General features: G+C 40.3%; 1 protein-coding gene across 5 annotated transcripts in view; it reads right to left on the reverse strand.

The window, feature by feature from the left end:
* Window positions 1-1,069: 1,069 nt before the first annotated feature.
* LOC139538795 (M-phase phosphoprotein 8-like) overlaps window positions 1,070-17,498 on the reverse strand; it is a 36,767-nt gene continuing 20,338 nt past the window's right edge. For 2 of the 5 annotated variants that reach the window (XM_071341229.1, XM_071341230.1), the window contains exons 8-9: window positions 12,201-14,436; window positions 7,520-11,958 (exon numbers count right to left, since the gene is read on the reverse strand). In XM_071341229.1, coding sequence (XP_071197330.1) covers window positions 10,601-11,958; window positions 12,201-14,436 — 3,594 coding nt within the window. In that variant the 3' untranslated portion in view covers window positions 7,520-10,600. Of the gene's footprint in view, window positions 2,580-2,715; window positions 2,800-2,928; window positions 3,054-3,170; window positions 3,329-6,177; window positions 6,333-6,532; window positions 6,620-6,756; window positions 6,898-7,519; window positions 11,959-12,200; window positions 14,437-17,498 lie in introns of those variants that run through there. The other 3 variants (XR_011667811.1, XR_011667810.1, XM_071341231.1) reach the window with 3 other exon arrangements.

A 17,498-nucleotide genomic window follows, 5' to 3' on the forward strand; every position in this document is an offset into this window, starting at 1 on the left:
AAAAGATCACATATTGTCTAACATATTTAGTTTTGTTAACATTTGTAAAGTTTTAAAAGGTTGGATGGAAACCTGGTTAATTAGACAATATTTGCATGTGCCACACCTTTTAGTCTCATTAAATGCTTTCAATATTTGTACATGTACAATTTATAGTTGGTTTGAAGTTAAGTGATTGAAATTTGGAGCTATTGGAATTTTAACATATTGTCTCATGTACATTATGTAATATACAGACAATCCCTAACTAGCCCCAAAGGGATATTCAAAGTCAACCCAAATTTACCATGGCATTACAACTGGGTCGGGTGCAGCTGCACTCCGAATGGATGATTAATTGTGTGCTGGGAGGATTGAAACAAACCAAACCTTAATTTATGTTGTGCTGCCATTTTGGACGAGACTAACTAAGACCAAAACTATCTTATTTACACTTTGTAGTCAATTTTGACAGTAGAATAAATGTTTAGGACTCATATCGATGCCACATAGGTGGTTTTCTAAATGAAAAGTCATTTTTTATGGTAAGTTGCTCTTTAAGATTCGCAGAGCTATGACTCCACTGCCTCAGGCCATGAACCTTGCTATCCGGGATCCTTTGGACATCCCCACCCCATTGAAGTTTAACTGTAAAATGGGTAGGGGGTAAAGGTTAGGGACGTCCCAACTATTCCCTATAGCACTTACCATCTTAGCCATCCCCCCACCAAACACACAATTCATTTATTGAAGACAGCTTGTGTCAATTAAAGAACATAGGATTTTCTACCTGCAGCAACACTAGTGGATAATGCTAGAAATACTGGTAAAAGCAAAGTGCCTAAAAAGCATGTCCCCTACTAAGGCACTACTCTTTTCTGTTTCCATGTCTACAGTACCATACATTATGGCCTTGAAGAGATTTCATAGGCCTGGGTTAAACAGAAACTATTGTTCTCATGTTAGGGACTTTCCATTGGTGACTTGACATTCAGGAAATAAAGAACATTCTTGTTCCGTTTGTCTGACAGCTTGTAGTTGGTAGTTGGCTGACTTCGCAACATCTTCAACAAAATACTTTATATTCCCATTCTGTTTACAGTCATTTATGAATATGAAAACATGTGTACACTTCATTTATCATAGAGACAGACTCGTGGTGTCAGAGATGTCAGCGAAAACATCATGCCGGTAGACACCATAGACAGAAATAAAATCTCACAATTTTCTTGAACTAAGCCTAGTCTTCAGCATAATTAAATGTTGGAACCTGTTCCTGATCTACTCACTGCCACTACACCAACTAGCAGATGTGTGTGTTAGCCAGGGTTCTTGGGTACTTGTTACCAGGATGGGTTATAGAGTTAATATGGAGATTCTTGTAAAATGGCAGTGTTTGAAGTAAAACTGAATGTATCAACATTAGACAAACAAAGACAATGTCAGAAAAATATTGACAGACCAGTAATGTAATTAAATTACATAAAGAATATTGACAAATCTTCAGAAGAAACTACAGACATGTTTATCCTTTTGTGAATTATACCCCATTTTACTTTGTTGCCACAGTTTGCACAGCAGTTGACAAAAAAGGGGAAATTATTTCAATGATGTGGCTATTAAGGCAGAAGGAATCCTCAAATGAATTCCAACATCTTATAAAAACAAGGACGGCAATTCCTATTCATATTACAGTAGATGTTTATCCTATATTTATCATACGTCTACAATGGCATGGCATAGCCAGGATGTGCTCTGCATTATCGTCATTGCAACAACTTCAACTACAAGTGATCTGGATGTCTATTTTGTTCAAGTAGTTAAAATCATGCATTCTAGAAAGCTCTCATGTAGTTCTAGACTAAAGAATTCATCAGAATGTGTTTCCTCTAATCCCAGGAAACAGGATTCAACACTTAAGGAGTCATGTTAGACCATTAGTAAATTAACATCTGAAGCGTCTTGCACTGTACATGCTAGAATTTAACCCACTCCAACAGTGGTAAAGGTGCCTAAATCAACAATAATCATTCAAATTTATGACACCCCACACGTGTATGTACAGACCATAAAATATAGACAACTCCAGAAAGGCAAAATTAAAAATTATTAAATTCAAAAATATAAAAAGGTCTAAAATTGTATAATTGAGCAAAGCATTAACTTGGTCCAAAGTATCTTCATTCACTCCTTGCCTGCGATGCCATCAAGAGCGCCCAGGTCCCAAACAAAACATCAGGATATTGTCCCCCTAAACACACACACACACACACTTTTGTTAGACTATTAATTGCACACACATAAATAGACATGATTGAACAGGGTTGAGATGCTGTTCTTGTCCTTTAATCCTATGCCAGAGAGACAGTCTCTCAAACTCTGGGTGGATGCTGAATGTCCAACAACTTTATCTGAAGGTAGCCTGGAGTAGCTCAAACTGTTCTCCATGTTGTGAGATTGCATACATACACACACACACAAGATTCATGCGCAATCTTCCATGCTGTGCTTTGGGTCCAGACAGCTTGCGAACTCTGAAACTGGGCCGGTGCTACGTATCACTGTAGCTGAACACGGAATGCACAGATGAGAAGCTTCACCTGGGGAGAGAAAGAGTCCAATCAATCAAATGTAATTGATCAACAACTTGTCAAAGTATTTTACAGTAACTAGGCCTAGAGCCCCTCTCACCATGGCCATAGGTTACTCTGCTGGTGGGTGGGTGTGTGTGTGTACCTTGGCTGTAGGTGACTCTGCCAGGCGAATGAAGAGTTTGTTGATGCCTGGCACTGGGCTGAATGAGTAGATGAAGTGACTATCCTGTGGGGTGTAATTGAAAGAGGAAAAGATGAGTGACCTGACTCAGTCACCTTCCAGGTAGAACAGAACACCAGCCCTTTACTCCAAATCTCTAGACCTGGAGTATTCCTGATCTAGAGTGACACTCACCAGGAAAATAGGCAGCTGGAACTTGTCGTTGAGTACCACTGCGTGGACGCTGCAGGGCCCACACAGCCTGGCTGTGATCTCACCTAGGAAGTTAGCATGGAAGATGAAGAGCAGGATGCCTGAGCCTGGATGGAGAAAGAGAGGGAGGAGAGACAGATTTAGTTGGGATGAAATGCTTTCCCTAAACACTACCCAGACAGAGTGTGTGGAGGGGATTTGCACTGTTTGTGCGTGTATCCTACCCTCTCCAGGTGTGTGCGGCGATAGTTTGTAGGCAAACTCCAGGGAGAAGTCTGGTCCCTCACACAGTCTGTGACACGCCAAAGGGAACACTGGCTCCAGCAGGGCCAGCCGAGTCTCAAAGTACGCCCGGATAGTGTCCTCTGCCACATTTGACAACCTGAGTGTGTGTGTGTTTGAGGGAGAGAATGTGTGAGAGAAAGAAAAATTTTTTTTATTTTGTTTGTAACCGGCGTCACTGTGCTGCTAATAGTATGTGAGGATACAGTATAGGATCTTAACTCCGTTACATACAGGTAACTGACAAAATTATAGAAACACTTGAGTAAATGAGGGACACAAAGTATATTGAAAGCAGGTGCTTCCACACACACACACACACACACACACACACACACACACACACACACGTGTGTGTGTGGTTCCTGAGTTAATTAAGCAATTAACATCCCATAATGCTTAGGGTCATGTGTAAAAATGCTGTGCAGGTCATTATTTTGGCTACCATGGCGATGCCCCCATAGGATAGCAATGCCTCCATCCACAAGGTTTGAGTGGAAACAATGTAAATGATGTAAACCATATGCCATGGCCATCTCAGTCACCACATCTCAACCCAATTGAACACTTATAGGAGATTCTGGAGCGGCAACTGAGACAGCGTTTTCCACCATTAATGACTAGGATTATGCCTTTAGCTTCTGGACAACGAAAGACAGTTGATATGAAAACCAATAGAACAGGAGGGCGGCAGGTAGCCTAGTGGTTAGAGCGTTGGACTAGTAACCGAAAGTTTGCAAGATCGAATCCCCAAGCCGACAAGGTAAAGAAAAAAAAGAAGTTGTTTCTGCCCCTGAACAAGGCCGCTCCTAGGCCGTCATTGAAAGTAAGAATTTGTTCTTAACCGACTTGCCTAGTTAAATAAAAGGTCAAATAAATAAAAGGAGAGAAATGGCATAGCGGCAGGTCCAATAGGGAAGAAAATGGAAATACATTTGTCAATACAAATCATTGAAAATACTTCACCAGAATGCATGACTTAGCCACAGAACAATGGAGGATCATTAGCTTTGGATTGTTTCAAATCACAAGCTCATAGGGAAGCCCGCAATTTGGGCAGCGCGCGTGGCAATAGGATTAGCTGATTGAGTTTCGGCTGTCATTGAACAAATATGTTTGAAGATAATGCGTCTTGAATATAATTAAACATTTTGAGAGGAAGGGGTGTGTGGTGAAGACATGGGTGAGTCTCTCTCCAGAATGGCTCAACTGTCTCCTGCCAATTCTTGCGCATTCACTGGTTTAATTTTGTGAATTGTTTGCCCTTTAATTAAAATGTAAAATAAATTCCCCATTACATATGTCACCAGTAGTAAATGTACCGTCATTTGGTTACATTAATTTATCATTCTCATTCTCAGAGTGGAAACGTTGTTTGCAGAGTTCAAAACCTGCTACACTTGTGGGACAAGTTTTGGTTCATTTCATAACCATTATTTACGAGATTTGTTAATGTTTTCATTGTCTTTTGTTTCGAGTACTTCATGTGAGCAATGAGCACTTCATGTGAGCATTGAGCATGTGTCTGGTTGCTCTGTCCTGATAATGTTGAGGGAGCGCGTGCGCCTGAGCACGCTTAGAAGTACTTGGCCTGCTGCGCTGAAATGTAGGAAAGTGTTTAACATCATTGTGAATGACATTTTAAAACTATAGTACCTCACAGCAAGCTACTTGAAAAATCTTTACAACAATCTTCCCCTCGATAATCACTATTCCTCAGTGTGCAAGAGCAATGGAAGTTATAGTCCTACTGCTGCATTTGCCTATAGGCTATGAGTTCCATGCGCTAATTTCTTTAGCCGCCAATGGATCACGGTGTATCAATGTATCCATATGGCAGAGGCTGGTGATCTCACATTATTTTACTTTTAAATTTAAGATTTTTATTATATGAATTCAGATTGTTATGATTAACCATGTGACAATGATTTTGAGAAACAAAAATGTTATTATTGAAATTAAACTGTTTCACGAAAATCACAACTGACACGCAGAACGGTATAAATGGTAGGATAAATTGTAACCTTCCCGAAACTTGAAACTCGCGTGCTGCCTATGAAGTCTTTATAAAATAATTGCCTCCACATTTCCATGGTCGGATTTTGCCTATAGGCTACTGACTGAAGCAAGGTAAGACATGCCTCATAATATGAAATAAAACATTCAGGTTTCAAACAATGGAAAATGTTTTTCAAAATGCATTCAGCCTCCAGCTCACATGGTAAAGTGGTGGGTGACAAGCCTGTTGCCTGTACTTGAATTGTGAATGGGAAGGACGTGATCAAAAACCAGTTGAGAACTAAAAATAGTAGCTCCTTTTAATCGTGCAACAAAACTGTTTTTAACACGCAATTGCATTTACAATTGTTGCGCTATGAATGGGCCTATAAAAGCACGTTTTACTCCAGCAGCAACCAGCTGAGGAGCTGCAGGAGAAATCCCAGTAAAAAAAAAGGTTCTGTATGCTGTGTGCCTGTGATATTTATTCAATACAACTAAGGTACTTGACGACTAATGAAAATACACAGGCCAATTTAATTCCACTAAATTATGCAAACTAACCTATAGACCAATAAGCATGATGGTTAAATATACTTACATCAACTGGTATTTCTATCAATAAATAAAAAGCATTATTTTGCAATGGGATTTTTCTTCTCACTGTCATTTTGGCCAGCAACAGTTTTATTTATTGGCTTTTCGTTTTTTATTGGGGGGTGGCAAAAGCCATCAATTGCCGGCTAACCCCGCTTTAGACAGTTGTAGAATCTATGCAAAGGTGCATTGAAGCTGTTCTAGCTTGTGGTGGACCAAAGCCCTATTAAGGCACAATGTTGGCCTTTCCTTCATTTTGTCAGTTAGCTGTACATACCTTTACTTATACAAACCAATTCATATATGTTTACAAAGAGCGAGTGAGAGTGTGTGTGACATGGCAGCAACACTCACATGTTGATGTGGTCCTCGATGAGCTCATACACCAGCAGGTTGTTGCTGACCTTGGCGAAGTGCATGGCCGTATTCTTGTGTTTGGACAGGATGTTGCAGTCGGCTCCGTACTCCAGTAGGAGGCGCACCACATCAGCATTACCCCTCTTGCATGCCTACAGAACAAAGGCTACTGGTAATGAACTATAGCGATAAGTCTAACACATACGACTTTAGCAGAGATGAGGCTATTCACAAAAAGGGGTCATTGACAAGGTTCATCTCTGTGCTTTAGGGGTGATGTTGCGTTCTAATTAAACACAGCATTTATCTTCACCTCCCCCATTTTCCCCTTATTTTTTCTCCTCCCCCGTACCTTCATCAGGGCCGTCTCTCCTCCCAGTGTCTGAGCGTTGACGTAGGACCCTGCCTCCAGGAGGATAGCAACTGTGGTCAGGAAGTTCTGAAATGATAAATGAAAGGATAGAGGGTTAAGTTAGTAAGTAAACATTGCAGAACAGACATTTAACATACAAACAAGGGGAATGTATACATGTGTACTTGTAATAAGGTGGTTTAAACCAGTCTGTCCTGTGTTACCTTCTCTGCAGCGTGCATTAGGGCAGTGGTGCCATTTTTCTGCCGTCCGTTCCCCTTCACCCCCTTCTTTATCAGCAGCCTCAGGATGTCATCATGTCCCCCTGCTGCTGCCAACATACTCAGGGACATACCGCTGGAGTCCTGTGGGAGGCAACAGACACACAAACACACACCGACTCCTTCATTACTGAGGACCAAAGCTTTCCAAAGCCTCTGGTAGCAAATACTATGGGGAGGGGGGCAGCAATCCAAAAGTATCTGTGTAATTGTTTAAAGAATTAAGGGAGTTCACTTTATTGAAAGTTAAAAGAGAATTTAGCTTATTTATTTATTTTTTACAACCAAATCTCAATCTTTGACGTAAATGGCACGTTATAGAAGGGTCCAGACTTTAAAAGTATTATTTTTTACGAGGATGAGGAAGTGAATTGTTGGTTGGAGTAGGTCTCTCGAAAACAAGTAAAAAATAAATAAAATGAAAAAATTGCAAAAGTGTCAATTTCCATTTAACATCCCATTTACATAACAAAAACATGAGATTTGGTAATAAAAAAAAAGCTAACTTCTACTTTAAGCATATCAACTTACCTAGGGTGTTGTCTTTTCATCCAAAAGGGTTTTAAGTTCATAAAAACATCATCAAATCATAAAGCAGTTTTCCATAATTGTTAATGGTAAAGTTCTAAATCCCTTTTGGAAGACTAATGGACAAGTAGGCTCTACGAATATTCTGAGAACCAAAAGAACATGTCTTGCAGCTTAATAAGTTTACGTCAAGTAACAATTTATTAACCAAGCAAATATAGTATCTTAGAGTACACACAATGAGCACCAGGGGGTAACGAAAGGCAGCTTGATAACAAATACATGTTGCTGAAAAAAAACAATTTAAACAGTAAATAGTGGGGTGTGGTTGAAACACCTGATAATTTTTCTCAGTTAACACCTAACAGAGCTGTTACAGTTATAACATGAACTGATAACTAAACTAAGCAATTTATTTACATGATTCTTCCATGAACCTTGGTCCAATTAGAAGTACTTTCAATAGTAATGAAATATAATAATATTAGTAGTCAAGTGGATTAAATAAGAGAAGCAACAGCTATCAAACCCTATACAACTTAGTCTGTTTAAATTAGTGTTGAGGAACTTAAAACTGCTGTGAAATCAATATGGTTAAGACAGTAGTGAGTAATAGCAACATTAATATAAAACGTTGAAAGGTTTATCGTTTGACAAGAAGTAATAAAACAAGTAGATGGACAGCTAAAGCCTAATAAACCACATCAAATTTAGTACAAGAGGAATAGGTTGTGTGATTCTCTGAAACCAATTCCACATGCAGAACGAATGAACCGTTTCCAATCCACAAAGTACATTTCAGTTACCTATCAATTGTAACTGAGTGGATTGGAGAACCGAAAACTGCCTCAAATTGGATGAAAAGTCAACTAACTTTAGTGAACATTACAGTAAAGTTACTAGTGACTGTAAACAAGGCTTCGGTTTAGGAACCATGTTAGAGTCTCCACACATAAAGGGATGGCCATTGAAAAGTCTACCCGTCCTTGCCAAACCAATTAGCCATCACTCACGCTGCATCCGGATTCTCCACACTTCTTTCAAAGACTTTATTTGCACACTTCCAGTCACTTTGGGAGAAGGGTGGACAATCTGAATGCAGTCATAACTGGGCCCTTTGCTAGGATCTGTCACTGACCTTGCCTGGTGCACAGATTTTTCCCTTTCAGAACCTTTCAAATGGTCCTCAAGCGCAAACTCTGACCATCTGGCAAGCCTCATCAACAGTGCCCTTTGACCAAAGCAACTTGCCAGGACTGAGATGGCTCACTGGGTCATGCAACTGGGGGAATCTGGCTTAGTAAAGAAAATAAATGACATCTAGATGCAAATATACACAAAAACAAGGTAGATTGTAATTACTGATAAAACTCAAATCGTTGGAAAAAATATAAACTAACAAAAATATAAACATGAAGTTGTTGGTCCCATGTTTCATGAGTTGAAATAAAAGAACCCTGAAATTTTCAATACGCACAAAAAGCTTATTTCTCTCCAATATTGTGCAGAAATGTGTTTAAATCCCTGTTAGTGAGCATTTCTCCTTTGCCAAGATAATCCATGCAGCTGACAGGTGTGGCACATCAAGAATCTGATTAAATAGCATGATCATTACACAGGTGCACCTTGTGCTGGGGACAATAAAAGGCCACTAAAATGTAGAGTTTTGTTTCACAACACAATGTGACAGATTAAGTTGAGGGAGCGTGCAATTGGTATGTTGACTGCAGGAATGTCCACCAGAGCTGTAGACAGATAAAAAAAATATTTCTCTACCATAGGCCAAATCCATTGTCATTTTAGAGAATTTGACAGTACATCAAACCGGGCTCACAACCGCAAACCACGTGTATGGCGTCGTGTGCGAGAGCGTAGGCCGTCATTGTAAATAAGAATTTGTTCTTAACTGACTTTTGCCTAGTTAAATAAAATAGAAAAGCGCAATAACCGATGTTCAGTTTGTGCACCGCTCTGTATCGCAAAGCCATATCAAATCGCTTGTTTGTAAAATAGTTGTTCCAGAGCTCAATACTGAGAAATAAAAATGATACCTACAGACAGGGACTACGGTAGTTGCTTCCAATGCTGTGTTTTTAATCGCAATTGCATTTTGAAATGTTATAAAATGAGAAACAATCTTTTTCTCCCAGAGGAGAGCCGTTTGCTCATCACATCAGCAGTCCCCAGCGAAATAGGCAGAGGGACAGACGTTTACGTTACAGGAATCATGAGGATATTGCTCTTTACGGTTTGACCAAATCATGGTTTTAGCTGCCCCAAAAAATAGGAAGGTTTGAGTGAGGTGACAATGTAGAATGTGCAGCTCGCACTGATGCGATTTTTCTTTTTCTTGCACAGCCATGTCAAATGGTTGCAAAATGCAACTAAATGGTCAGTCTGGAGCCATGAAACCCATTCATACCGCACATCTACTAAAAATAACCTGCTAAGTTCCCAGGTATGCTGGTCAGTTGCTTTAACTCAAAACCTAACCTACACATATACATTAGCTACACATACAACGGTACAGGCAAGAATACACAATATTTTATACATCTGGATCCAGATCCATTTGGTGAAAGTAACGGATAACAGTAATGTGATCAAAAAAGTATGGTCATCAGTTTAACTGTCTAGGTTTGCACTACTTTTTCCCTCTATGAAGAAAACAAAACATTCACTGTACTTGGTACATGTTATCTATGCATGTGGAGCATATATTTCAGTCAGTTATCTTGGGTATTTTTATGCAACATGGGTCTTACGGAAACATGGGGTGTGTTTCGATTCCAAATGTGCGCCCATGAGCCTTGTTGCTGTTGCTGACCCAGAAGATTCAGTTTGACAGGCTTTATATAAAGGACCATTGGAATTGTTAAATAAACTAAAAAGGTATGAGTCCATCTTTACTTGCCTCCTCTCGCCATGGTTGCAAATGTGTGACCTTTACCAAAGGACTTTGAGTTTTGGCGCCACATAATACACTGTGCCAAGGACATTTTACAATTCAAAAGAAGTTCTGAAAATTCCCTTATCGACTAAACAAGTTTTCATGCATAATGTTACTATGTAGTTGCTACAGATACTTCAATGAATAAAGTAGGTAGTGGTATGGTTAAAATTCTACTTAATTCTTGCTTTATGTCATAAAGTGAGATCAGAGTGAGCCAGGATGGTCAGATTAAATCAAAAGCAATCCTTTTCTCCTTTCTCCATCCTTGCTTACCTTGAACCCTGGGGAGGTTCTAGTTCAAGGTAATCACAAGGACAGATAAACAGGAGGCTCTTCTGGAAGTCCCAACGGCACCCCTGATTTCTGATGCACCCCTGGATTCTGTTGCACCCCTGGATTCTGAGTATATGGACTTGGTTTTTCATGGTCCATGTTTTGTTTGCCTGAACTATGCCTCCTGCACATAGTCTTTAATGTGTTATGCACATAGTTTTTCACATCTTTCCATGTCCTGCCTTGTAGAGCTGGTTCAGCTGCAATACATGCGTCACATTCCTTTTTACCTGGAATCTTCATCAGTTTAGTGAAGTCTCCTAGCTGCCGCCTGACCGCAGCCTGAGCCTCATTACTCCATATCTTTGGTTTCCTTGGTGTTGCCACAGGACCTGCCTCTAGACCCTCCTCTTGACAGTGTTCAGGTACTGTCATTGTTCCACCAACCCAGTCCTTAGCACTCAAAGCCTCTATTGTTTCTTTTTCTTTCTTTGCCAATCCTTTCTTTGTCTGTTTTGTGGGGTCCAATCTTGTAAGGCCATTCTTCCGTTTTATAGATTTTACTGTGTTGTGCACATAGTTTTTGATGTCCCTCCATGTCCTGTCTCTTAGAGCTGGTTCATTGTGCAGGCAAACTTCACAGTCCCGTTTACCTGGAACCTCCATCATTGAGATAAAGTGTCCCATCTGACGGTTCACCGCAACCTTAGCCGCACCACTCCACGGCCTCTGTTTCCACACTGTGCCCAACTTACCCGTCCCCACAGAACCTGTCCCCAAAAGAACTGCACCCGCAGGCACTGCCCCGACAGGAAGAGTCTGGGCAGGAAGTGTCTGTGTTGGAAGTGTCTGCGCATGAAGTGTTGGTGTAATAACTGTACGTGCTGGAAGTGTCTGCGCAGCATATGTTCCAGCAGGATATGACGTCGAAAGTTGTGTCACCGCAGGATATGTCCTCACAGGATTCATCCCTGAAGAAAATGATCTAGTAGGAGATGAGAGGTCATAAGGACTTGCAGGACATGCATTTGCAAGTTGTGTTTTTTCAGTACATGACCTTGCATCATGCGTCTCTGCTAGGTATGTCCCTGAAGCATATGAACCTACTCGATAGGTCTCTGCAGGATGTGTCACAGTAGGATATGAACTAGCGGGATTTATCCCGGCAGGATATGCCCTCGCAGAATCTGTCCCCGCAGAATATGACCTCGGAGAATGTGATCCTGAAGGATATGACTTCGAAGGATATGTCCCAGCATGATATGACCTTAAAGGCTGTGACCCTACAGTATATGACTTCGCTGAATATGTCCCTGTAGGATATGATGACCCAGTGGGATATGTGCCAGAAGGACATGTCCTTGCAGAATCTGTCCCTGTTGGATATGTCCCTATGAAATGAATACATACAGAAGAAAAGGATTCATGAATGTGCCATTATTATATATTGTTTAGAGGAACAGAGCAAATACTTTAGGGTAATAAGTTGCAAGCTTCTCAAAAATGTAGATCTAGCAAAAATGGAAAATGGCACAAAACAACTTTAATTGGGATTTTTTGACTGAACATTTAACCCTTGAAAAAAAAAAATGAACATGTTGTCCAAATACTCTCCAAAGCAACTGATACTCACCATATGTAGGTGAAACAATCCTTTCCTCAGATGGCCCTGGAATTACCACTGGAACCTGATCCATTGCAAGCAGCAATTTGCTGATTTCTGCTAGATGTCCTGCGTTTTCAGAGAGTCTGTAGTACTCTTTGTGGACCTGGGTGTCATGTCCCAATAACTTTGCCACCTGATCCAATTCACTTTCATTCAAGTTTAGTATTTGGCAATGGATAGCAACCTCTTTCCTCACTGTCGCATGGATCAGACTTTCAGGATTCTTTGCATTACACGCACGTGCAAATTTCCTCAGACAGTCAGACCCTCTGACGTAGCTTGCTGCATCTGGGCTCCGTGCGAAGACATAAGGGTTGTCCTTTGACACACCAACTTTGTCTCTGTTTGCAATTAGGATCTCAAGAGATGAGATCATCCTCGCCGTTAGTAGGACCGGCATTGTTCTACCATTTTTGCCTTCAATTTCCACCCTGGTTAGTTTGTCGTCACCAAGCTCCTGCTCCAGCCTTGAGAGGCTATTGAAAATGTCTGCACTAGCTGGAGATTTCTTTCTGTTTGTATATGTTTCCAACAGCATTTTCGCAACCTCTCCTGTCCTTTTTCTGTTGAAGAGAGCTATTTCGGCAAGAAGAGTTTCATTGAGCTTTTTCCAGACAGCGTTGGTGGGGCTCTCGAGCAATTCTCTCTTTGCTGTGTCCTCTGCAACCTTGAGAAACTTCTGAAGTTTAATCAAATCCTCAGTAAGTGAAGACACATCAACTTCATCACACTGAGGGACATCACTCAGGGACAGACCGGAAAAACAGTTATTCCAATTGTTTTCAAGCAGCTCAATGAACCTTTTGGCTTGTTCCTCTGCCTCACGGTCCTCTGTCATACGACTCTCCCCAAAAGCTATTTCAGTAGCTCTTTTCAAGGAATAGCCAATCTTTAAAGCAAGAGATGGGGTCTTGTACCTGTCAGAGGTAGGGTCATGACCACTCATTTTCCTGGCAGCATGAACGGCCAATTTGAATTTGGATGGTACACATACTTCATGCAGATATTGGACACCACAGTCCATCTCATTTACAGTAAGTACAAATCTAGCCAATTCCCTCATTTTTGAACTAATGTAAGTAAACTGTGACTTGGCATGGCCATGCTTTGCAGATAGTGCATTGCCATATTTACATATCAGGGGATCATTTTTGATGTGGCATTGAATGTCATCTTGATTCATATTGTGTATTATTTCTTCACATCCTCCAGTAGAATAGACAGGCAATGGAAGAAGTCGAGAGGACGCAGCCTGGACCCGCACTCTTTTTCCTCCCCTCTTTTCATCTTGTCCTTTTCTGGCTTTACATGAGCCCTCATGCTTCCATAAATCTATTTTGTTGAAAAAAGCTAAGCAGTGTTGGCAGGGCAGGTAGTCACGCACAGAAACACCATTGTAAGAGGGTCTTTTCTTTGTGACAATTTCTCCATCTCCACTTTGAAGAACTTCCAAGTTGTGTAGATAGTTGCCTTTGTTACGGAGTTGGTCAAGCAAGAGAGACCTGATTTTGGAGAGTTTGGGGAAGCTGATAGCATGAGCGACAGCTGCTTCTTCTGCGTGCATCCTTTCTAAATGTCTTGCAATTTTGTGGTGTGGTTCATTGCAATACAGGCAGAAGTACTTTTTGTCCCATTTTCTTTTACCGTCATTTGTTGTACTACATGTGCTGACTGTCATTTTTGTGCTAGAACGTAAGTTTGACCGTGTACCTTTCCGTGGCACACATTTTTTGCGGCAAGGTTTTTTAGCTTGTGAGGTTTTTTGAAGGGACTGCTCAGATACATTATTATCGCAGGAGCGTTCTGCTTTAGATGGAAGAGGATCTGACCCACTTGGGACGTTTGAATCCAGTCTTTGTCCTTCTACATCATCACCTGAACTGTTCTCGTTGTCACTTGAACTGATCTCTTCAGCACAATTCTTTATGTCACATAAAGCTCTCTCCATGTCACATAAAGTCTTCACCACATCACATGAAGGATTCTCTTGATTTTCTGAAGGATTCTCTTCATTTTCTGAAGGATTCTCTTGCTTGTGTAAATGATTCCCTTTGTATAGAGTACTCTCACGGTGAGGATTTCCTCTGCGGTGAGGATTATCTGCTGCACATAAAGGCATCTCTTCATTATCACTTAAACTCTTCTTTTCCTCATTTAAATGCTTCTCTTTGCCACTTAAACTCTTCTGTTCAACAGTGCATGCCTGTAAAAGAACAAGTAAACGTAAGATTCATAAGACCTTATGATGCATTTTGTTTAAAATGTATGAAAAGTGGGACGTAAAACCTGGGGGGAAAAAGCACAAGTAGCTTCAAAGCTGTTGCAAGTTAGTATTTAACTTGTGGCAAAGAGAAATTTGGTTAACTATACTATCATACTAGACATCTGGGGTCCTCTGACCCGTTTCATACGCAGATAAATCTAAATAGTGAAAACCCCATAGTATTGCTCATTGAAAACACACGTGCGGTACACATTGTGAGTCATTCAAATGATTGCCTAGGAGCACCTCAACAACGCTCTCAAACTTCAATCACAGTCAAGCGAGAATCAATGCAATGGTTACACAGCACCAAACCGTGTAGACTTTGAATTCTTCCATAATAAAAACCACATGTGACTCATTCAAGGAACAGTTCATGGCTTTATTGTATTAAGCAGCGAACTACACCGTTTTCACATTGTAAATATGTCTGACGAGGAATTCATATTGTGATGTTGGATGAGATGCTGCATGGAGACCAGGAAGGCACAGAAAAGAAAAATGCCATGCAACTAGGCCTACATTTGGCCAGTGACTTTGTTTCTAATCCTCCATATATTCTGTATTTTGTTACGTGCATGCAAATGGTGGGTGATTTATGTGTGTTTTCACAAATAAGACCGGAATAAGATCCTAAAGCGTTTGGAAGCCTATGAAGATGAAAAACAAACCCAGCTTCAACTTAATTCTGGTACTTGCCCAACAGGTACCAGTTGCAGCAGTAAGTTTGAGAAATATAATTCTTTCCATTCTCTTAAAAGCAGTAGTGTACTACATTTATATGAAAGTGTCCTTAAAAACACTGATTGGACCGTAATAATACTATTGTGTCCTTATAATTGCACATCAAGTAAAGAAGACTATATTTAACAACCCAAACAAAAGCATACTGTAACTGGGCAAGTATTAGTAACCTGTCATTTGTAAATAAATGTTTTGTTAAAATGGTAGATGTTAGTGGTACATTTTGAACGGTAAAGAAAGGCTTTTCCACGGAATACATGCTTATGGCAGTAGTTTGTTAAAATGGTGAAAAGGCTTTGATCTATTAATATTATGTATATTGTACACAAAGACAACGGTATGGCAAAAGCTGAAATGTGTTACCAGTATTATAATGATTGACTCAATGGACCATTTTCCTTTTAGCTTGGGGTTATTCGTTGTTGTCGATAATGATGAGTGAAACGCAGCAGCATTTTTACATGCTCTGCGGTGGTACAAGAATACTTTTCTGAAGGCATTACTGTACCTGAGGCAAAGGTTGTATTTTATAGCTTCTTGTGAACTAACCTTTTGCTCATCATGTCCTTTGTCTGTAAATGAGAAGATCATAACCGCCTTAGATCACTCTAGAAACGCAAAAAACACTCAAAAAACATTCAAATCAATGTAAAGCTCGGATTTATTAATTGCCAGGCATCAAGTTGGAACAACAATTTATGAAGTATGATGGCCTTTTTTTTTTTTACCAATGCAATAAACAATTTAAAACTGCATTTTCCTATTCAAGCTTCAAACAGCTTTACAAAAACATCTGTAGATCCATTAGGCTAAATTAATAACTGAGTAGTTTAAGGGCATAATCTGCTTACCTTTGTTGGCTCACTGGTCCTCAACGGATGCAGTCAGCTGGTATTGCAGTCGGATTCTCTCCTCGCAATCGATGTCCTGGTATTCAACCTCTGCATGCCATTACTGGCTCTCACGTTTTATGCAATGTTTAATTATTAAACTGCATTATAAGTTGATCAGAGTGGATAAGTTGATCAAGTTGTATGTTTGAACCAGACTGGCAAAATGAAACATTTTTCTACACTTATGCACAAATGTAATTAAAAGCAGCAATCTGTAACTTTCCTTTCCAGTCATTCCTACGGACCTTCCAATCATTTCTGTAATAAAAGTTACATATTGTGGTTTTAATTGAGAAATGCATTATGGCACTTGGTGCTGATGTACACTACCGGTCAAAAGTTTTAGAACACCTACTCATTCAAGGGTTTTTCTTTATTTAACTATTTTCTACATTATAGAATAATAGCGACGACATCAAAACTATGAAATAACACATATGGAATCATGTAGTAACCAACAAAAAAAAAGTGTTAAACAAATCAAAATATATTTTATATTTGAGATTCTTCAAATAGCCACCCTTTGCCTTAATGACAGCTTTGCACACTCTTGGCACTCACAACCAGCTTCACCTGGAATGCTTTTCCAACAGTCTTGAAGGAGTTCCCACATATGCTGAGCACTTGTTGGCTGCTTTTCCTTCACCCTGCGGTCCGACTCACCCCCAAACCATCTGAATTGGGTTGAGGTCAGGGGATTGTGGAGGCCAGGTCATCTGATGCAACACTCCATCACTTTCTTTCTTAGTCAAATAGCCCTTACACAGCCTGGAGGTGTATTGGGTCATTGTCCTGTTTAAAAACAAATGATAGTGGGACTAAGGCCAAACCAGATTGGACGGCGTATTACTGCAGAATGTTGGTTAAATGTGCCTTGAATTATAAATAAATCACAGACAGTGTCAACAGCAAAGCACCTCCACACCTCCTCCATGCTTTACGGTGGGAAAAACACATGCTGAGTTTGTCCGTTCACCCACACCACGTCTCACAAAGACGCGGCGGTTGGAACTAAAAAATATCTCCAATTTGTAGTCATCAGACCAAAGGACAGATTTCCACCAGTCTAATGTCCATTTCCCGTGTTTCTTGACCCAAGCAAGTCTCTTCTTATTGGTGTCCTTTAGTAGTGGTTTCTGTGCAGCAATTCAACCATGAAGGCCTGATTCACGCAGTCACCTCTGAACAGTTGATGTTGAAATGTGTCTGTTACTTGAACTTGAAGCATTTATTTGGGCTGCAATTTCTGAGGCTGGTAACTAATGAACTTATCCTCTGCACCAGAGGTAACTTGGTCTTCCATTCCTGTGGCGGTCCTCATGAGAGCCAGTTTCATCACAGCGCTTGATGGGTTTTGCGACTGCA

This window comes from Salvelinus alpinus, chromosome 14, assembly GCF_045679555.1.
Source record: "Salvelinus alpinus chromosome 14, SLU_Salpinus.1, whole genome shotgun sequence".
Taxonomy (NCBI): Eukaryota; Metazoa; Chordata; class Actinopteri; order Salmoniformes; family Salmonidae; genus Salvelinus; species Salvelinus alpinus.